Here is a 23420-nt window from a genome sequence, read left to right as displayed (position 1 = left end):
TTAATCAATCAACCAATATCACTAAATAAAGATCTGTTCATTATCAGATTATCAACGATTAAGGGATAAATATTGGTCAAGACACCAGTGATCACTCTCCTGCTCTTCATCAAAATAGTGTTGAGAGATCTTTCGCAGTCACCTGAGGGGGCAGACAGGGCCTCAGTTTAATGTCAACATTAATGACAATACCTCCAACAGTGCAACATTCCTTCAGTACGTATTAGAATGCCGATCTTGATTTTTGTGTTCAAATCCTAGAATGGGACTTTTGGACCCCTGTTTCAGAGATGAGAGTGCAACCAACTGAGTCACAGCTGACACTCTACCCATATCCCCTGATTCCCTTAATATCCAAAAATCTATCAATCTCTGATCACCCACTATCCTCTGGGGCTGACTAGGAGAGCATTGGAAAAGTCAAATCTAGAGATAACACAGGCATAGAAGTAGGATGTCTTGGTGATGGAGTGGATGTGTGGTCAGAACCATGTCTCAGGCTCAAATAGTACATGAAGGTTGCAAGCAGAATGGTTCAGCTTCAGACACTGAATCGGGAAAGGAATGGAGTGGGAGAATAAGAGACGGAGTTTGTGGCGGGGTCTGAAGGCAATGTTAGTTGGTGAAGACCACATTACTAAAGCAGGTAATAACCTATCCATTGATTAATTCTGACTGTACAAGCTAAAAGCTTTGTTTAAGAAAAAGTCTTATTTTAATCTTTCAGCAATTTTGGATGCTTTACGCAAAATGAAAATAATAACTGTAATGTGTTGAAATTGAACACACCTTTTTTCAGTGCTTTTAAGCATACTCTGCATCCTCTCCTCTATTGTCGCTTTAATTAGAAACCTATGAACAACAGTTGCCCTGGAAAGATAAAGGGAAATGATTACTCATCATATATAAATTCAAACATTGTGTGGCATTTACAGAGCAGCGCAAAGAGCCCAGGGCTTGTATCACAGTTCAGTTAAATAGTCCTCGGTTTTCCCGAGATAGATGACAACCCACTGATAGTGACGTCACTTTCGCAGTTCTGATGAAAGATCGTCAACTTGAAAAGTTAGCTATTTTTCTCTCCTTAGATGCTGCTTGACCTGCTAATTATTTCCAGAATATTCTGCTTTTATTTCACTTTTAGAGAACCTGACGAAATTCAACACAGCTTACAAAACTATTTAATAGATTGCTTAGTGGAATTAAGCAGGCAGCTTTCAGGGAAAGGGCATTGAAAAAAATGGCCTCTATCTGTGCAGTAAAATTCTAAGAACAATGTAATTCTTTCTTATGTTAGAACAGTGACTACATCTGAAAAGTACTTCATCAGCTGTAAAATACTTTGGGATGTTGAACTTGTAAAAGGCTATTTAAATGAAAGCTTTCCTTCTTTTACATTCAAATCAGTTATGACTTTCTGTTTATTTATATACATTTAAAAAGTGCCATGTCAATTCATTTGACACTGATATGAGTTAAGCTAAAAAGAAATGAGAGACAGCAGTTCCACTCTAGATAGCTCAAATAGGAAAGCTGAGCTCTGAAGGACCATCTCACTTCGTCAACCAACATCAAAAACTAACATTTTACAAGGCAAAGCCAGTCCTCGGGATGATTTAAAAGATAAGGAAGCTAGTCAACAATGCAATCATGCTTTAGTTAACAATTTAAAGGGATGCACCAGGCCATATAGAAGGCTGGATATGACCAAGTACTGCTAAAGAACAACAATTAGTTGCATTTATAAAGTGCCTTTAACAAACTTAGACTTACCAAGGTACTTCACATCAAATGAATTTTGACAATCAGCCACCAAAGGAGATATTGGGACAGGTGATCAAAAGTTTGCTGGATTGGGACACCAAGCTGTCTTGGAGTGAAGACGGCTTGCCCCAGACATGCAAATGGTCCCCATTCCTGAGATTTGGAACACTCTCTCCCACCTGGGGCTAGGATGGCTGAATGGAGGTCAGTTCCACCATTCTTTAGGTCAACCCCACAGATTTTCCAGGATGGTAGCAGGGTTGGAAAACTAGACTTATGAAGAGAGTGGAGAATCTGAGACTATTTCCAATGGAGCACAGAAGGCCAACAGGAATTTTAATAGAGGTTTTTAAAATTATGAAGGTTTTAATAGAGGGAACGGGACATGTCTGTTTCTTGGGGTTATCAGCTGTTAATTGTCATCAATTTAAAATTACTAGAGAGTGAGAAGAGCAGTCAGAAGAAATGTCTTTACACAGAAGTTGTTGCAGCATGGAATAGCAAGAAGTTGACCACACAATTGCAGCACAATCTTGGTTCAGTGGTAGCTCTCTTGCCTCTGAATCAGAAGGCCATGGGTTCAAGTCCCAAGTCAGAGACTTGAGTACATAATCCAGGCTCACACTTCAGTACAGTGCTGAGGGAATGCTGAACTGTTGCTTGCTGCTGTCCTTTGGATGGGATATTATACCAAGTTTGCCTGCTTGGTTGGACATCAAAAATAAAATCTAGGTTGACGCTTCAGTGTAGTACTTGCACTTCTTCAAAAAGTGCAAAAAGCTACCAATCGAGTCAACATAATACTTAAATAATAAAATGAAACGGTCAAGCTATTGTATAGAAAGGTCTGTGTCATCAGGGTTAGATGGAGAGGGTTTTTTACGAGGTTCATGTGGACCATAAACACTGACCAGTTGAGCCAAAATAATTTATAGCACAGAAACAGGCCCATGTCATTTTTATTACATATTTGCACAAAAAGGACAATAAAAATATCAGCTCAGAAAAATAGATGGATCATGTAATTCTAAACTACTGCTCACTTTGTTTGTCCAATACGATGCACTCTTCCTATTGCTTGTAGTTCATGAGCAAGGTTTAATATAGGCTCCACCAGCAGCACATACGTTGCTTCAATGATGTTTAAACCATTCGATGCTGTATGGAGAGGCAGCAGCAAAATGTTGATCTTGGAATCGTATTTAAAAGCCGACAGATTCTCCTGAAAGGTGTAATTATATGTTTTGTTAACTACAATGCAATAGTAGAATAATTTTACAGTTAGATGTTGTGACGGAGCCTCCAGGTTATGCACATTAACTTATTCCAGTCATGTTCTCTTGTAAAATGACCCACACATAGCTTTCTATTTTGTAATGGCAAGGGTGAATCTTTCACTAAGATAAAAGCACCTCCCACCCCCTTTCCGATCCCCCTTTATTCTAATATTTTTTATATATTTTTTAAAATATATTTTTCTTTTCCCACCTATTTCTATTATTTTTAAATTTATTTCCATCCATTGTTTTATCTCCACCTTTTAGCCTATTTCAATCCCTTTCCCCCACCCCACCCCCACTAGGGCTATCTGTCACTTGCTCATCCTGCTTTCTACCCTTAATGTCACCATTAGCACATTCCTTAGCTAATATCACCACCGTCAAAACCCCTTTGTCCTTTTGTCTATGACATATTTGGCAATCTCTTCTTTGACTCCAACTATCATTGGCCCTCTATCCAGCTCTACCTGTTCATGGAAAACCAAGCCTCGAGAAGGAATGATTCATGGAAAACCAGGCCTCGAGATGGAATGGGATCATGGAAAACCAGGCCTCCAGAGGGAATGGGATCAAAGAAAACCAGACCTCGAGAAGGAGTAGGATTGTTTAAATCGGCACCAAAGAGGAAATGGCGTTTAATAAAACCAACATGAGAAGGAATGAGTCTCAAATGTGGCTTAAATTAAGAACATGGTAGAATGGCTAAATGACCTCTAAATGTAGTAAAACTCCCAATAATAAAAGTTTCCCTCAGTCTTCACCAATCTCCAGTGAGAATGACCGAAAGCTTTCTAAGAATATTAGGGATATGTAAAGTAGTGGGTTTGATATTGGATTAGTAATCAGAGGACTGCACAAATAATCCAGAGACCATGAGTTTGGATTATAAAATCTGGAACTAAAATGCTGATGCCAGTAAAAGTGACCATGAAGCTGTTGAGTTGTCGCAAAAACCCAACTTGTTCACTAATGTCCTTAAGGGAAGGAACCTTGCCATCCTTACCCCGTCTGGCCTATTTGCAACTCCAGTCCCACACCAATGATTAGCTCTTCTAAAACAGCGACACAAATCCCTGCATCGTAACAAATCAGGGCAAGTACAGTTGGACAATAAATGCTAGCCTGGCCAGTGACGACAAACTACTTTTTTTGAACTGAATCCCATGATCAGAGACACATTTTCTGGGTCCTGGGTACCGACATATACTAGCAACATTCTAATGGATAAGTTTTCCCTTACCTGGAACTTGTGCAGTCCATTGATCTGAACAAACTCCATATTATTATCCAATAAGGCTTTCCCGATTATATCCAGCACATCCTGCCACTGCATATGTAACAGTACAAAATCCAAATTAGGCGAGAACAATTCACTGAAACCTTGAAAACAATGAACTTCAATGTCATACAAACTAAAATTGTCTTACAAGTAGTGGTGCACAGGGACAGACACAACAGGATAGGTCTGTACATTTACAGATGACTAGTCAGTGGGGGCTATCTATACACTTTGTATTTGATCAAAAAAAAGACTTTGCATTTATATCGCATCTTACATCCTCAGGATATCTGAAAGCGCTTTACAGCCAACTAAGTAATTTTGAAGTGTAGTCACCATTGTAATAAAGGAAAGACGGCAGCTTATATATGCATAGCAAAGTTCCCCAAACAGCAATATGACAATGACCAGATAATTTGCTTTGGTAATATTGACCAGGCCACTGAGGAGGACTGCTCTTCTTCAAAATAGTGCTGTGGGGTCTTTTACATTGACCTGAGGGGGCAAACAGGGAATCAGTTCCACATCTCATCCAAAGCTCGGTACCTCAAAGTTCAGCATTCCCTCAGTACCACAATGGAGTGCCTGCCTGCATTATGTGCTCAACCCTCTGGGATGGGACTGGAGCCCCCAGCTCTGACTCAGAGGTGAGTCTCTTACCCACTGAGCCAACTCTGACACAGAGGCAAACCATGAAGTAAAATAAAAATAATTTTCCCAGCATCCTGAAACCATCAACAACTACCCTCCACGTTCCACCAGGGCCACTCAGCTCCTGACCTCATTACAGCCTTGGTTCAAACATGGACAAAAGAGCTGAACTCCCGAGGTGAGGTGAGAGTGACTGCCCTTGACATCAAGGCAGCATTTGACCGAGTGTGGCATCAAGGAGCCCTAGCAAAACTGGAGTCAATGGGAATCAGAGGGGAAACTCTCCACTGGTTGGAGTCATATCTAGCACAAAGAAAGATGATTGTGGTTGTTGGAGGTCAGTCATCTCAGCTCCAGGACATCACTGCAGAGTTCTTCAGGGTAGTGTCCTCGGCCCAACCATCTTCAGCTGCTTCATCAATGACCTTTGTTCCATCATAAGGTTAGAAGTGAGGATGTTCACTGATGATTGCACAATTTTCAGCACCATCCATAACTCCTCAGATACTGAAGCAGTTCATGTCCAAATGCAGCAAGACCTAGACAATATCCAGGCTTGGGCTGATAAGTGGCAAGTAACATTCACGCCACACAACTGCCAGACATTGACGATCTCCAACAAGAGAGAATCTAACCATCGCCTTTGACTTTCAATGGCATTACCATCACTGAATCACTATCACTATCAACATCCTGGGGGTTACCACTGATCAGAAACTGAACTGGACTGGCCATACAAATACTGTGGCTACAAGAGCAGGTCAGGGGCTAGGAATCCTGCGATGGGTAACTCAGCTCCTGACTCCCCAAAGCCTGTCCACCATCTACAAGGCAACAAGTCAGGAGTGTGATGGAATACTCCCCACTTACCTGGATGAGTGCAGCTCCCACAACACTCAAGAAGCTTGACACTGTCCAGGACAAAGCAGCCCGCTTGATTGACACCACATCCACAAACATTCACTCCCTCCACTACCGACGAACAGTAGCAGTAGTGTGTACCGTCTACAAGATGCACTGCAGGAATTCACCAAGGCTCCTTAGACAGCAGCTTCCAGACCCACAACCATAAACATCTGGAAGGACAAGGGCAGCAAGTACATGGGAACATCACCTCCTGGAAGTTCTCCTCCAAATCACTCACCATCCTAACTTGGAAATATATCACCATTCCATCAACTGTCACTGGGTCAAAATCCAGGAACTCTCTTCCTAACAGCACCATGGACTGCAGCTGTTCAAAACAGCAGCTCACCACCGCCTTCTCAAGGGCAACTAAGGATGGGCAATAAATGCTGGCCCATCCAGTGAAGCTCACATCCCATGAATGAATAAAAAGAATTAATTCTCCAAAACTCAAACAATGCTACTCTCTGCTTTTAAGAAGCACCGTACAATGTTGGAGAATGCTGCAGTCACCTTAGTCTCACTAATGGTTACCGAGTAAATTCAGAATTTTTCTAAATACAGAAATGATACAGCTGCTGTTGTGCTCCTAGACATTTTTTTTTTCATGTTGTCTGATTGTGGTGCACTACAATTTATTATGCAAAGGATAAGATAGGGAAAAATATCCCCTAGTGTTTTCCTTTCTCTTGAAGGCAGCGACAGAGTTGCAAGTTCTTTATTTCTTGGGTGGAAAGAAAATTGAGCAGGTTTTCTAGTAGGCAGATACAAACATACGAACAAAGAGCAGGAGTAAGCCATTCAGCCCATCGAGTCTGCACAGCCATTTAATAAGATCATGGCTGATCTGATAGTAACCTGAAATCCACATCCCACCTACCCCCATTACTGCTCAGGCAGTGAAGCTTTTATTATAATTCCTGGGATGTGATTATTGCTAATAAGGCCAGCATTTATTGCCCATCCCTAATTGCCTCTGAGAAGATGGTGATGAGGCTCCTTCTTGAATACAACTGAATGACTTGCTAGACTATTTCAGAGGGCAATTAAGAGTTAATCACATTGCTGTGAGTCGACAGTCACACATGGGCCAGACCCAGTCAGGATGGCAGATTTCCTTCCCTAAATTACATTAGTGATCCAGTTGGGTTTTCACAATAATCCAGTAATTTCATGGTCACCATTTCAGATACTAGCTTTTTATTCCAGATGTAATTAATTAATTGAATTTAAATTTTCCAGCAGCCCTGGTAGGATTTGAACTCGTGTCTCTGGATCATTAATCCAAGCCTCTGGATTACTAGCATAACAACAAAATCATCCTTGCTACTGTGCCTGTCAGTTCAAAGTTGAAAATTAAACTCCATGTCTTTTACCAAGAAAGACACTTCATCCCCTTGAGTGCAAGAAGACCTCAAAAACACGAAGCTGAATCTTTACCTGGTCAAGTACCAACCTCGAAACTGAGCTGTTAAAACCTACCGTGGAGAACACCAAGGCCTTGGCTCCAGGCTCCTTTTGCTGGATTTTCTTCAATGTCCTGAGCACAGCCTCCACTTTGGTAGAATGGCTACCCTGAAATAGAAGGCACAAATGAGGTAATGACTAATGCCAACTCTAACACTCCAGTGCCTCTCTCCTTCCCTCCACTGCCTCTATGTTGGCTGACTGATTGTCCAACATTCAGCCTCAGTTGAACCACAATTTCTTCCAGCTGATCAAGAGCAAAGCCTTGGTCTTCGGTTCCTGCCATGGATCCCATAACATTGCCATCCATTTCATGCCCTAACCCAGTTCCTGGCTCAGCCTGAACTAAACTGTTTGGAATCTTGGCTTCCTATTCAACTCCATATCCTGTCCATCAGACTTCCAACTCCGTAACATTACCTTCTTCCGCCCCCATCTCAGCCATTCTGCTTCGAAACTCTCATCCATCCTTTGTTACCTCCAGACTCAACATCCTCCTGGCCGGCCTCCACATTCTACGCTCTGCGAACTTTAGCTCATTCAAAATTCTACTGCCCACTCCCATTCTTGCAGACCTACATTGACTATTGATCCACCAATGCCTCAAATTAAAAATTCTCACTCTCATGTTTAAACCCCATCATGGCCATCCTACTTCCGATCTCTGTAACCTCCTGCATCAAGTAGACACCCCTCCAGAATTCTATATTCCTCCAACTCTGCCCTCCCTCCCTTCAGCCCTCTACTGGCGGCCTTCAGCCGCATACTCTGGAAGTCGCTTCTGCCTTTGCACCATCCTCTTCTCCTTTCAAATCCTCCTTAAAATTCATCTCTGACCAAGTTCCATTGACTTCTTGCCCACTTTTGTCTGATTAGGTCTTTGTAAAGTGGTGAGGATAGTTTCGTCATTAGAGGAACCTTTATTAATGCAAATGATTGCTGTTACTTTGAAGCTTCTGCACTTACACCAGGTACAGGCTGGTCTAGAAGTGAACTGGGTCTCCAAGCAAATTGGTCCAACAAGCAAACAGCTTAACTCATAAGTTATAATGTAATTAAGGTATTAGTGCTAATGCTAAAATAAAACAGAAATACATTTTCTAAGAGAAAGTGAAACATTGAAGATTTTTTTAAAGGAGATACACAGAGGTAGAGAGATAAGTGTAGAAACTCTGAGAAATTTCAGATTTTGTAGTGGGAAATTGTAAGATTAACCCTTTCTTATGGGTCCTCCTTTTTTGGTGCTCTGATTCCTAATGTACATAGGTAGCACATACCCATTTCTGGTATTATTGTAGTACAATACTACATTAGATTTGTGAATGGTAAACAAACAACAATGTAAGATTACCCTCCTTCAGTATGACCCCCTGAGTTGCTCCAACTTTGTGCTCCATTTCTCTGCTCCCACGTTATATCTCCCTGGTTTCAGTTTCTGCTTTAGATACATAAATTAACAATGATGCAAATAGTTTTTAAAAGGCCCCCTCCATTTGGCAGAGAAGATTTTGTTGATTAAGAGCTTACTTTAACGGGAAATTCATCTTCTTTGTTTGCAGCCTCAGTTGTGAATACGTAAGAGATTTCTTTGTGTGCTGTTGTCTGTCTGCAAATCGCACACTTGATAACGCTCCGCCGAGCACCAACACTGTACTGTTCTATTATAATGGCTATGCAGTCATTGCAGAAGCAGTGTCCACAAGTCAGTACTGCCCACTGTGAATAAGAGGAGAACAGAAAACTGTGAAAGGAAACCAGCTGGTAAACAAAATAAGAAACTTCAGCAGCACCTACAAAAAGCTGGTGGAATAAAGACATCAGTTTCCTTCAGTGTTTTGCACAATTTAATATAAGGATCAGCTGTGGCTCACTGGGTACCGCTCTTGCTTCTGAGGCGAAATTTTATGTTCCCTTGTCCGCCAGTTTGAAGGTGGAGGGGAGTCGTAAAATGCAACGCATGGCCTGCACGCCACCCAACTGCCCGCCCCAACTGGTTTTCCATTTTACAGGGGTGGGACTTAAGTAACTCATCCCTCCATCGCTGCTATATTACCCGCATCAGGGGGGTGGCCTACAGCAGGTGGGTAGCCTGGCAGCTTTTACTGTGCGGGCTGGTGTCAGGCAAGGGTGGGGGGAACCTCCTTTGAGGGTACCCTATGCCCTTCATAAGTATATGACCCCCCCTCCCACCCACCGCAACCTCTCAAACCTGGCCCCCCACCTCCCTCGCTGGGGCCTGCCAGCCAGACTCTGTCGATACCCCAGACTTACATTCAGTCTGGCCTCCATTAAGTCCTCTTCTTCAGAATTGGCTGTAGTCCCAACAGTGACCTTCACTCAAACCTGGCACTGTTGGGACGACACAGCTGCCGGTCAATTGGATTCGCCTGCAACTCTCTAAGACGGGACTTCCTTTTTAGATTGGGGCGAAAGTCTCAACCTTTGTTAAATGGCTTTGGGGCCATTTCCCCATCAACTTTTGGGGCAGCAGGACAGTAAACCCCACCATCCGAAAAATCCTGCCCATCAGGTCAGGAAGGCGGGTTTTCAAGCTGCACGCAGAGGCTTGAACACAAAATCTAAGCCAACACAGAGAATGCTACACTGTCAGAGTTGCCATCTTTCAGTTGAGATGAGGCTCTGTCAGCTATCCCAGGCGACCGTAAAAGATCCCATGGCATTAGTTGAACAGGGACAAAGGGATTCTCCTCATGCCTTGATCAACATTCATTTTTCAACCCCCGTGGCTACTTAGAATAGAATTGAGTACATTGCTATTTTGAAATTTTGCTGGAATTGGCAGCTGTTTTTGCTGACATTACTACAGTGCCTAAACTCCAAAAGTACTTTGCTGACTGAAGTAATGAGATGTCTGGAGGACATGAAAGGCACAATAGTGAGGCAAGTTCTTTCTTTCTGTAATTAAAACTTCTGAGTTTAAAGTATTAATTGGGATAACGTGTTGTTTTGTGAGATTGATGCTGATGAGCAATCTGGAGGAGTGTGTTTATGAGGAACCTTTGATACTTGGTTCAGACACTGCAGCTGGGTTAAATCAAGCCCAAAGTATAGTAGTTGACCAAATGCCTTAAGTGCTGATTATTGGACATTCAGCAACAGGAATCGCCCTCTGGTGCAGCATGACAGCAATAGCTTGGCACAGACAGTCTACAAAACCAGTGTGGGAAGTCAGGGAGAAGAAAACTGCTTTGAAATCATTTGAAGGGGAAATAACAATTACGCACCTCAAGGGAATGACAAAAACTTGCATTCATATAGCACCATTTACATAATCTCTAATCTGGCTTCTTTTGCAACTCCAATTTTCATCACCCCACCTTTGGTAGCCATGCCTTCAGCTGCCTAGGTCCTAAGCTCTGGAATTCCCTCCCTAAGCCTCGACAAACCCCCAAACCCCTTTTGTCTCCTTATGTAGCTTGGTATCAAATTTTGTTTGATAACAATCCTATGAAGCACTGTGGGGTGCTATATAAATGCAAGTTGTTTTAAAATATTAAATATGTTTCCACATTACATTTTGATAACTCTGCACCTGCCAAAGAAAACATAGAAAGCATATTGTGCACGCACAGATGCCAGAGTTAACAGATGGGTTAACAGCCATTCATGCACAATTACAGAGTTCTCCAACTCGTGTCTGATAGCAAAACAAATTTATAAAGTTTAAATTAATATCAATGAAGGAACAAACTGACAGGACCCATAGCTGGTTATGAACAAACCATTTCTGAAAATAAACCCACTATCTGATGTGGGGAGGCAGTGGCATAGTGGTAATCCAGAGACCCAGGGTAATTGGACATTCGGCAACCAGGGGACAGGGGTTAAAATCCCACCACAGAAGATGGTGGAATTTGAATTCAATAAAAATCTGGAATTAAAAGTCCAATGATGGCCATAAAACTATTGTCGATTGTTGTAAAAACCCATCTGGTTCACTAAGGTCCCTTTTGGGAAGCAAATCTGCTGTCTTTACCTGGTCTGACCTACATTTGACTCCAGACCCAGAACGATGTGTTTGATCTTGACTGCCCTCTGAAATGGCCTAACAAGCCACTCAGTTATCTCAAACTGCTAAAAAGTTAGAAAGGAATGAAATGACAATGGCAAACTCAGCCCTGTTGACCCTGCAATGTACTCCTAACACCTGGGAGCTTGTGCCAAAATTGGGAGAGCTGTCTCACAGACTAGTCAAGCAACAGCCTGGCATACCCATACTCACAGAATCATACCTTACAGGTAATGTCCCAGTCACCACCATCACCATCCCTGGTTATGTCCCACTGGCAGGACAGACCCAGCAGAGGTGGCAGGACAGTGGTATACAGTCAAGAGCGAGTTGCCCTGGGAGTCTTCAACATCGACTCTGGACCCCATGAAGTCTCATGCATCAGGTCAAACATGGGCAAGGAAACTTCCTGATTACCATGTACCACCCTCGCTCAGCTGATGAATCAATGCTCCTCCACGTTGAACACCACTTGGAAGAAGCACTAAGGGTGGCATGGGCGCATTATGTACTTTGGGTGGGGGACTTCAATGTCTATCACCAAGAGTGGCTCGGTAGCACCACTACACACATAGTTGACTGAGTCCTAAAGAACATGGCTGCTAGACTGGGTCTGCAGCAGGTGGTGAGGGAATCAACGAGAGAGAAAAACATACTTGACCTCATCCTCACCAATCTGCCTGGTGTAGATGCATCTGTCCATGACAGTATCAGCAGGAATAACCACCGCACAGTCCTTGTGGAGGCAAAGTCCCGTCTTCACATCCAGGATACCCTTCATCGTGTTGTGTGGCACTACCACCGTGATAAGTGAGATAGAATTTGAATAGTTCTAGCAACTCAAGACTGGGCAACCATGAGGCGTTGTCGGCCATCAGCAGCAGCAGAGTTTGGCTCAACCACAATCTGTAACCTCATGGCCCAACATATGCCCCACTCTACTATTACCACCAAGCCAGGGGATCAACCTTGGTTCAATGAAGACTGCAGGAGGGCATGCCAGGAGCAGCACCAGGCATACCTAAAAATGCGGTATTAACCTGGTGAAGCTACAACACAGGACTACGTGCGTGCCAAACAGCATTATCAGCAAGTGAAAGACAAAGCTAAGTGATTCCACAACCAACAGATCAGATCTAGGTTCTGCAGTCCTGCCACAACCAGTCATGAACGTTGGTGGGCAATTAAACAGCTCATTGGAGGAGGAGGCTCCACAAATATCCCCATCCTCAATGATGGGAGAGCCCAACACATCAGTGCAAAAGATAAGACTAAAGCATTTACAACAATCTTCAGCCAGGAGTGCCGAGTGGATGATCCATCTCAGCCTCCTCCGGAGGTCCCCAGAATTACAGATGCCAGACTTCAGCCAATTCATTCACTCCATGTGATATCAAGAAACGGCTGAAGTAATTAGATACTGCAAAGGCTATGGGCCCTGACAATTTTCCAGCAATAGTACTTGTGCTCAAGAACTTGCTGCTCCCCTAACCAAACTGTTCCAATACAGTTACAACACTGGCATCTACCCAGCAATGTGGAAAATTGCCCAGGTATGTCCTGTACACAAAAAGCAGGATAAATCCAAACCAGCTAACTACCGCCCCATCAGTCTACTCTCGATCATCAGTAAAGTGGTGTAAGGTGTCATCAACAGTGCTATCTAGCAGTGTTGTAGCTGTACTGGAACACTTTGGCTAGAGGCGCGTCAAGTTCTGGAGCACAAGCCTGAATATTGTCAGGGCCCATAGCCTTAGAAGTATCCAGAGCCTTCAGCCACTTCTTCACGTGGAGTGAATCTAATTGGCTGAAGACTGGCATCTGTGATGCTGGGGACTTCTGGAGGATCCATCAATGCCATTTCAGAGGGCATTTAAGAGTCAACCACATTACTGCGGCTCTGTAGTCACCAGACCTGACCAGGTCAGGTGAGGGGCACAATTCTGTCCCTGAAGGACATTAGTGAACCAGATGGGTTTTTATGACAATCGACAATGGTTTCATGGTCATCATTAGACTTTTAACTGAAGATTTTTATTGAATTCAAATTCCCACCATCTGCCATGGTGGGATTCGAACCTGGGTTCCCAGAGCATTACCCTGGGTCTCTGGATTACCAGTCCAGTAATAATACCTCTACATCACCGCCTCCCTGCTTCACTGTCGCTGCGTCAAAATCCTGGAACTTCCTCCCTAACAGCACTGTGGGTGTACCTACACCACATGGACTGCAGCAATTCAAGAAGGCAGCTCACCACCACCTTCTCAAGGGCAATTAGGAATGGACAATAATGCTGGCCTAGCCAGCGACACCCATATCCCATGAATGAATTAAAAAAAATTCAAAAATTTGATTAAAATTATGAAAATATTTCAACATTACAGAAGTGATGTTTTCATATTTAATTCTTTTTTTAATTATCTGACTGCTGATTTTGTTCTAAACCTTGTTCAAAATGTGTGAAAGAGGCTTTTTACGAAAACTATCTGTGAATGTGTTGAATGAATTCACATATTGCAGCCTCACATACCTGCTACTAATTTCTTACCTGCTTTCCTAATTGCCGTGCACAGATTGGACAGGGATCTGGATTGACGCTGCCTGTAGATGAATCCTGAGACTGAAATAAAATGTAGGATAGTTATCAAATTGGACTTTTTAAACATTTCCTTCCTCCTATGTAAATGCAAATAGCAGTTGTTGCTATCATTGTTATCCAGGTTAGTAATAACCCATCAGATTACTTCACTTTGGGTTAGTGTTTACCTATCAGATTACTTCACTCCTTTGGTTATTACTAACCTATCAGATTATCTATTCCATTTTGGGTTAATATTAACCTAACGTTTTATGTACTCAATCTTGGATTAGCACTAATCCCTCAGATTATCTGATACATTCTAGGTTAGCACTAATCCAATTTGATTATTTAATTCATCCTGGATTATTAGTAATCCATCAGATAATTCCACTGCCCTGGGTTCCACTCTAGCAAAGAGCTGGCACAGACACAATGGGTGAATGGCCTCCTTCTGTGCTGTAAACTCCCAATGATTTCACAGCACTAAACCATCAAAAATGTAACTGCACAAAACTGTGCAGAAAAAAAACAAGAGTTATAAAGATTCTGATTCAGTGTCCTTTAATATGCTGCATGGAAATTAGACCTGCAATCCATCCCAAGACTGACTCCTAGTGGTTCCCTTGTCCGTTGTCACTTTATCTCTAATTACTTATCCGTCTCTCTACGAGTGCCAGTCTCACAGGTTTTCTGAAAATTTAAGTTTGGATCAACTGTATTCGCTCAGCATTCCTTTGAAAGAGCTATCCAATTAGTCCCACTCTCCTACCCCTTCCCTATAACCCTGAAAATTTTTCCTTTTTAAGCATGGGCCAGACTTTCGCTCCAGTTCAGGAACGCAGAGTTGGGACATTTCCTGTTTCCGTGAACCTGACCCAGTCTGACAGGTTCTCTTCACAGTTCTGACAGCTTAGTTGGGTCCCTTTGAAGGTGCTTCTGACAGTTGATTTTGACAGGTCTGTTGACAGTTCTAATGAGTTTATGCACATCTATGCCTGCTTTTAACAATTCCAAAGGGCACCGTACATGCTCCAAAGGTGTCCTGGGACCAGATTGAAAGAGGTACCTTACCTCTCCAAAGGGGTAGCCTGGCTATCCATATGAATCCACAAAGTTCAGGCCTGCTCTTATCTGGTCTAATCTACACATTTCAGGTTTCTAAGCCCACAAAAATCAGATTTGTGTGGAGGCAGCTGATGATTTAAATGGCCAGCTTTCTCCGTAAGCCGCACTTGCGGCCCGACTCCATTCCCACCCCCACAAAAATAGGGAGTGCCATGTTCGGCGGTGGGACTTCCAATTTCCGGGCTCATCGGCCATTTTCACCACCACAGACAGGTACTTCATCGTGGTGAAAATCCAGGCCTGTATATTCAATTTCCTTTTGAAAGTTACCACTGAATTTGCTTCCAACATTCCTTTATTCAGTGCATTCCAGAGTGTAACAGAGTGTAGAGCAAAAAATCTCTTCATTGGCTTTTTTGCCAATAATCTTGAATAGCCAATGAACTATGGATATCCTGACAAATACAGCTCTGATAGGCCTAGTGGTACCAATGCTCACAGAGGGTAGGTGCCATCCTGGACCACAATAAATAAAGATTCCCAATAGCGATAATGTCAGATGGATCACTGATTCCAGATGGATCAACTGCTGTTGAAACTCCTTGATGGTCCTTCTTTCCACTCCATTAATAGGCCAAAATCACACAGCAGCTAATAGAGAAAGGTTGATGCAGCAAGGTCTTCAGCTAATACAACCTGTTGGGAGCTACCAGAGGCAGCAAGGATCTACTGGACAAATTCCTGACTACTGCATAAGATGGGCACCTTTGTACCACTGCTACTGGTCTGGGCATTTGCTCCCTGTATGACAATAACCCTGACTTACAGGATTTGGAAGGTGATCATGATGGAGCTGAAACAATGGTTCGATATTCCCGCCTGCTGTTTACTTAGTACAGGTGTACTTTAGATTATGTCCTGCACATTCAAATAATTGTTCTCACCTTCTCCAGATTTGTGAGGTAGAGGACTTGACCGAGCTTCTTCTGTAATTGTGATGTGGCTACAGCTTTGTCATTTAAGAGCTTCATTCGGTTTTGTTCCACCTGTAAAACATGCAACAGTGGTCTTTCATCCGGCTTTTAGAGTCTGAAATGTTCACCCTGTGTAAAACCTGGCAATACCTTGCAATATTGCTGATGGACAAAAATAAAATATACATTTACTGCATATGTAATGCATTATATACATTTATTGCTGCTGCACCATTGCTTCTATATGGTGAGAGGGGTATCATGCATTGGCCTAGAAAGTCTTGCTCCTGCACCTGAATGTATTGGGTGCAACAAATAAAGGAAACGGTCTTTAAATCCCTCCATGGCTTCACCCTGCCCTATCTCTGGACCCTCTTCCAGCCCTACAACCCACGAAGAACTCTCCAATTTTGGCCTCATGTGCATCTGATTTCCTTCGCACCATCAGCGCCTTCAGCGGCTAGACCCTCAATTCTAGAATTCCACCCCCATAAATGGCTGGAAATTCCAAACAGGCTAAAAGGGTTCAAAGCAAATAAATCACCAGGCAAAGATGGTACTTATCCCAAAGTGAAAAGAAAACTCAAGGGAAAGCACTGAATCATTATAATGGAGGCACTGAGAAAGTTTCAGTATTATACAAACAGTATAGGTTTAAAAAAGTCATGATTTTCAACTAGTGGGCAGGACTAATTCCTCCATGCTGACAGAAAAAAAGAGCATCAATTTTTGAAGGGTTCCATTTTGCCCTTGTAGCCTGTGCAGGACAGCAATCTATTTGCACTTAAGCAAATCGCACAACCAGCAGAATTGCTTCACTTCCTTCTGCCAACCAAAGAATCATTGATTGCTTGTGAAGCACTTTGGGACCCAAAAAAATACACCATACATGTTACAAATAATTTACAGTGTAGAAACCGGCCATTCAGACCAACTAGTCCATACCAGTGTTCATGGTCCCATGAGCCTCCTCCCACCCCTTCTCAACTAACCAACAGATCCTTCTATTTCTTTCTCCTTCATATACTTATCTAGCTTATTACGCACTTATACAAATTCAAGTTTTTTCTTCCTTTTTCACATTCAGTCCCTAGCATGGTCTGAATCTGCGGATCTAAGCACGGCTTTCCAGCTTTGTACCTCATGTGACTCAATGATGTGAAGAACAGGAAGACTTGGTTTGGGCTCATCTGGAAGGCGCACTTGAAAGCGCTCCGTTGCCATGGCTAACTCATCAATAGCAGAAACACGATTACGCAGTGCCATCCAATATTCATGAAGCAACTACAGACACAATAGAAGAACAGGTGCTGAGGCAGAATGTTTAAAGATGGGTTTGTCTGTTTTCAGTTAAATACATCAATTCCTGAGATTACCTCTCTCTAAATGTTTACACACATATTATTTAACATGCATGTACACACACTTGCTCAAACACTCTTTTTCTCCCTCCCCAGTACTACAGAAACAAAATTTCACAGCACAGAAGAAGCAATTCAGCCCAACATGCACCTACAAGCTCTCTTACATCAATGCAAGTCAATTTTTCTAGTCTTCTCTTATCCTCCTCCATACTCTATTAAAAAAAAATCTAAATAGTTATATCCATGTCCCCATTATGGATTCTGCTTCTGCTATAATTTCTGGTAGAGCATTCCATATCCTAACACCATTAGTCATTTTAAAAAGTCTCTTCACCTTTTCTTTTGGCAACAATCATACCCTCCAGTTACTGACTCACAACCAGTGGAAATAGTTTTTCTCTATTTATGTTATCAAAGCCCTTTATAATTTTGCACACCTCTATTAGATCTCCTAACTTTACATTTGCTATGAATGTAAGGTTTTATGAGATGATTATGTTTTGGGGCTGTCTCTTTAATTTAAGGTAACATGGACGAATGAAGAGGGTCATGTGATCTGCTTCTAATTCTGCCTGACAACAAAGCCTGGGTGGCTTGGTCACTATTGGGGACAGGGGGTCCAGGTTGTGAGACTGGGAGCAAGGTGCTAAATGTTCACACCTGAAAACAAAGGCAAGAGCAGCTGGGCTAAGTGTGTTCTGACTTTTAGTCTCCAAGCTTTTGGACAGAAAAGAGAAAGACAAAGAGAGAGGTCTCATTGGGAGCCAAATGGTTGCAGCTACTGTGGTCAGCAGAGAGAAGAAGGCTGCGAGTTCTCTGAGAGCTATCAGGCAGAACGTGAGAGTGGGGATGGTCTCCGGTTGAAGAGATGTGGCAATCTAAAGAATGGAAGATTTTCCCTGGTGAAGCCAGGAAGAGAAATTGCCCGAGTGGATCTTACGGCTGGTAGTTGGTTTGGAAATTCTCTGAAAACTGAGGAAAGTGCCTTTCGGGGATCACTCGATGTTACAACTTGGCAAAATGGGGAGATATGAGCCCATTGGAAGCTGGGAGTGGCTGTGGTCTATTGCCTATAAAGACTGTAATCACATGGAGAACGTGCTATAATGTATATGTATGCGGTGTGGGGTTATCAGTCGTGTTAAAACATTAGTAAGGGTACCTATTCTGTAGTTTTAGTATTAGTTGCTTACTACGTAACATTTAGTCAATGTTGGCTTGTTACAGTAAAAGTTTTAAAACTTAAAGGAATTACACAACAAGATTTCAAGTTGGTCACTGAGAATTCAAATTTTTTGTTTAAAGTTATCGCTCTTAATGGGGATCGTAACAATTTGTTCCAGTAAAATAACCCCCAAATTCTTTAGTCTCTCCACGTAATGAAATTCTCTCATCCCAATGTCATCTTAGTAAATCTCCTCTGCACCCTTGCCGTGGCCTTGGCATTTGTCATAAATAAGACTCACAAATTAGGACAATTGGGTCCTAACCAATGATTTGTATCATTCTACTTTTGTACTCTATGCCACGTTTTTTTAAATATGGCTTTGTTCATCTTGTCATCCCACTTTTAAAGATTATAGTAACGGTTTTGAACTTGGTGGCAGCTGCATAATAGAGGAGTTCACACGGTTAATTGTCAAGGGAATTGTAAACAACTGCAAGGGAGCAGATTGGTTAGTAAAAAGAGCTATAGAGATGCAAAGCTTGCATTTCTATAGCGCCTTTTATAACCTTAGGACATCCCAAAGCACTTTACAGCCAATGAAGTATTTTCAAAAATCATTTATTGATTGGATTCCTCATTAGTTATTTATTGGTAGCTGCTTATTGCTCATTCATTGGTTACTTTCCTACCTGTTCCTTTAACTGTGGCATTGAATATGTGATACTAGAGTCAATCAAACATGTGTGATTGATAATGTGACCTACACCTTGCAATTGCAACACTCTAAAGTGTGACAGATAAGTGCTAAATGCAGGTGTTTTCATAGATTTTAAAAGTGTTGTGTTCAGCATCTGTCTGTCACACTTCAGCCCTTGTTCATTTGGTAGCACACTTGCCTCCGAATCAGAAGGTTGTAGGTTCAAGTCAAAATCAACATCATGAAGAAACATATTATCTGGTCACTAACACATTGCAGTTTGTGGGACCTTGCTGTGTGCAGATTGACTGCTGTGTTTCCCATACTACAACTAATGACCACACTTCAAAGGTACTTCATTGGCTCTAAAGCACCTGTAAAAGGCATTAACAAAATGCAAGTTCTTTCTTTCTAAATATAGGAAAGAAAATCTTAACTATGATACTGCTTTATAATCACTTGAACACTAATGCTATTTTACAGCCTTAACCTTAATAATTATATTTTAAAAAATTACATGATCACATTTGCCAGAAAAATAAACAGTTTCCTGGAAGATACTGTGAGATACAGAATTTCTTTCAACAAATCCTGCATCAAATTAACTATTGATTAGATTATTTAGATACAGAATAACCTGAGGGGCTTACATCAGGTGTCCTTTATTTGCAGGTTTCCTTATTTTTCAAAGTGGTCATTGCATGTAAAATAAATCGGATGAGTTAAATGTCCCAGGATTACTGTATATGCTGCAGTGTTCCTTCTTTCTATCGTCCTCACCTAGGATTACGTCTAATTCTGCAGCCCTGCCAGCAGGATGTGATTTCAGTTCTACTTTCTGTTTGTTGGTTTCCCGGTTCATCACCATCCTGAGGTGCTTTTTCATTGAGCGAGAGAGGTCCTGATTCTGGGATCTGCTACATTGGTAGCCTACACTGAAGTTCCAAGAATCAGAAAGCCACACGTGAGCAGGCGGAGAGGGGAAACTGAGACATTACACCATAGGAGGAGCCATAAGCTGGCACTCTCTTCTGTATCCACCAAATCCTTTTATATTCCTCCTTTCCGGACATTGATCCCCTTTCCTTTCAATTTAAATATTAGTCTTTACCGCAAAGGGAAATTGGGATGAAGGATCCCATGTATTAGTTGTCAGTTTGAGAACCATCTTCCTCCCCTCATCTTTTGTTCTTCTACTTTACAAGCTGCTCCTCCCACTCCATGTTGTTGCTGTTGCTCTTGACTCTGCAGAGAATGATGGTGCCCACTTCCACTTCTCCCCATACTTACCCCCTACTTCCTCCTCCCTGGTCCCCTTCTCTTCCCTTTCTCCCTTGCTCCCTGGAATTCCATTCCCCACTCTCCATCTCTTCCTGCCCCTGATTTCTGAGAACACCCCCACCTCGTCATGGAATGCTAAGACTGCCACCCTGCGTCTCCCCTCCCCAATCGCGGTGACTCTCCAGCCCATCCTGACTGCACTCCATACAGTCACAGCTCTGCAAAGGTGATCGAGTGAAGTCACAGACAGGGGGTATGGAGGAGTTAGGGGACGTCCTGCAGTGAGAAATTTAATGCAATGATCGCTGTGTAACTAATCTGTAAACCACTACCCTCAGCATACCGATCATTCTGATGTAATTTGCTTTTGTGGAATGGAGATCTCCTTACCCAGCATCCATAACAACAAAGAAACCCCTCTAACCTAGGGAGAGATCCATGCAAGCATTCAATCCCAGAGATAGAGCAGTTCTTCTGTCACTTTGGATGGGTGAAGATATCCCCATTCCACACATACTATAGTTTTTTGGCCGCTGTCACCATGCATATAAGTAGGAATATCTGATGTTTTCAGTTGAAAATTAATTTGATGCATTGAAGGCTGTCCACAGTCTGCGATTTGCAGTGTTCATGATTTCCAGATGCAGTTTGTGTCTATTTATTGTTGAGATATTTGGGACTGTCAATAAGTGCCTGTCTTTTGCAGGTACAGGTTTCACTGTATTTATATCTATCTGTCTTAACAAGATCCAGAGAAAATGTAATTTAATTTGTGGTTTCAATCAATTAAATATTTTCCAAAATATGGCAGATCAATTCTATTATGTCTGGGAATTTCTCATGTACCTTGTATTCTTTTTTCCAAGACTCAAACAGTTCCATGAAGACGTTCCCTTCTTCTATTAGCAAGGTATCCATACGGTGTGCTTTCCCAAAGGCTAAGATGGCTTTTAAGGCACGTTCAGTCTCACTCGCAGCCCACAGTCCACGACTAGTGGTTGGCAGGCGTTCATCAACCAGGCCCTCATCCTCTTCAATCATCTCTTCGAAGATTGCTTTCTGCCCCTTAACACTGGACAAAGGCAGATTTTTAGTTTTCCCCAATATAAAGTACACATTCTCTCCCTGTAGCAGTTCTGTTCATTTCACGATGAAGTGTACATGCTCTCCTTGTAGGGTTTCTGTTAATCTCACTATGAAGTCCACCCCAGTCCCACAGGGACATAGACTGCTTACATAAGTCCAGAGAACTTGGGCACAGAGTTGCAAAGCCAAGCCTCAGGAATGCCAAGTGCACAAGGACACGGCTGCAGTTCAACCAACTAAAACCATGGAGCTTACTGCTGCAGTACACTGATAATTTCCCCACTGCGTGCACAGACAATGCTCCCCTATTTATTTGGGCTTTGCATTCAGGGTTATCTGGAGTCAAGTGGAAACAAACCCTGCTTCCGATGGCTCTCTCACTTCAACTCGTTCTTTGATCAACTCCTGGGTCTGTCCTGCTCCGGTATTGGTTTACCAGATCGGCCTCAGGGGGCAGATTTGGTTCAAAACTTTCATTACCAGACATATAATTTTGAAGGCATCTGAATCCCCAAGAGACTGTGCTGACCTTAAGGGGCTAGTGACCAGATGGTCATTTGTCAAATGACAAGTGTGGGTTTGAGCCCTGGCTTGGGGTAAAACAGGTAACAGGAGTTCCTCATGAGCAGCACAATGCACCATTACATGTGTGAGGCATTGCTGCTATCTGCCCGATCACAGCACTGACACATGCCAAACAATACATTTATACAGAACCTCTAACGTAGTACATCTTCCCAAGATGCTTTACAGAAGCATACTCAAACAATATTTGACATTGAGCCACATAAGGAGATGTTAGTCCAGATAAATGGCCAAAATCTTGGTCAAAGATGTAGATTTTAAGCAGTGTCCAAAAGGAGAAGGGAGAATTAGAAGTGGAAAAGTTTGGAGAGGGAATTCTGGAGCTTCACGCTCAGGCACAGCCATCAAAGGTGGAATGAAGCAAGTGGGGCGGGGCGCATAGGAAAGGCCAGAGTTGGAGGGACGCAGAGATCTGAGAGTTGTCGGGTTACAGGAAGTGACAGAGATAGAGAGGGGAGAGGAACAAGACCCTGAAGGGATTTGAACGTGAGGATGAGATTTTTAAAATCGAGGCAATATTGGACCAGGAGTTCTTGTACACCAGTGAGCGCAGGGGAGATGGAGGAGTGATGTTGGAACTCTGATAATCAGGCGGTGAAGGACAGAAAACTAGAGCCTCCTCTCTAAACATTTAGAAGCTTTTATTTACAGAGACAGACCTGAGATATTGTGCAATTCCAACTCTCAATCCCTCTTTCAATCTGTTCCTATACTCTTTCGAGTTATCAACAGTCACAGATTGCAACTCTTTGAGTACAATCACAGTTCTTGGTTTTTTCCGGGAGTGGGACATGAACCCACAACCCTCCGATTCAAAGGCGAGGGTGCTATGAACTGAGCCACAGGAACAAGGGTGAGTCCCCAATAAATGCTCACCACCTGAATACAATTAACACCCAATTAATATACAGAGAGGGAGTGTACACTTCACAGTGAGATAAACATAAACCCTACAGGGAGAGAATATGTACTTAAATTTCAACATTTGCCCATTTAGAAGAGACTGTGGAGGAAACAAGGTATCAAACTTACAACAGGACATGCTGTGTATAAAGCTGTGGTAATACCTATCCTCTTATATGCCTGTGAAACATGGACTACCCAACTCCAGACATATTAAGCACTTGGACAGGTTCCATGAGATTGATTCGGGACATCATGAGCATTAAAGGGGAGGACAAAGTGCCCAACACTGAGGTCCTTCAAAGAGCAGGAATGTTTTGAATTGAAGCATTCGTCAT

General features: G+C 42.5%; 1 protein-coding gene across 1 annotated transcript in view; it reads right to left on the bottom strand.

Annotated features, from left to right (window-relative positions):
• Positions 1-23420, bottom strand: part of shprh (SNF2 histone linker PHD RING helicase) — a 110064-nt gene that overhangs the window by 3874 nt on the left and 82770 nt on the right. The window contains exons 22-30 of the mRNA XM_078541786.1: positions 21355-21580; positions 17139-17282; positions 15969-16070; positions 13927-13998; positions 8875-9063; positions 7363-7455; positions 4285-4371; positions 2808-2986; positions 790-870 (exon numbers count right to left, since the gene is read on the bottom strand). Coding sequence (XP_078397912.1) covers positions 790-870; positions 2808-2986; positions 4285-4371; positions 7363-7455; positions 8875-9063; positions 13927-13998; positions 15969-16070; positions 17139-17282; positions 21355-21580 — 1173 coding nt within the window. The remainder of the gene's footprint in view (positions 1-789; positions 871-2807; positions 2987-4284; positions 4372-7362; positions 7456-8874; positions 9064-13926; positions 13999-15968; positions 16071-17138; positions 17283-21354; positions 21581-23420) is intronic.

Source organism: Cetorhinus maximus, chromosome 5 (assembly GCF_964194155.1).
Source record: "Cetorhinus maximus chromosome 5, sCetMax3.hap1.1, whole genome shotgun sequence".
In the NCBI taxonomy this organism is placed as follows: domain Eukaryota; kingdom Metazoa; phylum Chordata; class Chondrichthyes; order Lamniformes; family Cetorhinidae; genus Cetorhinus; species Cetorhinus maximus.
This window is presented reverse-complemented; position numbering and strand designations above follow the sequence as displayed.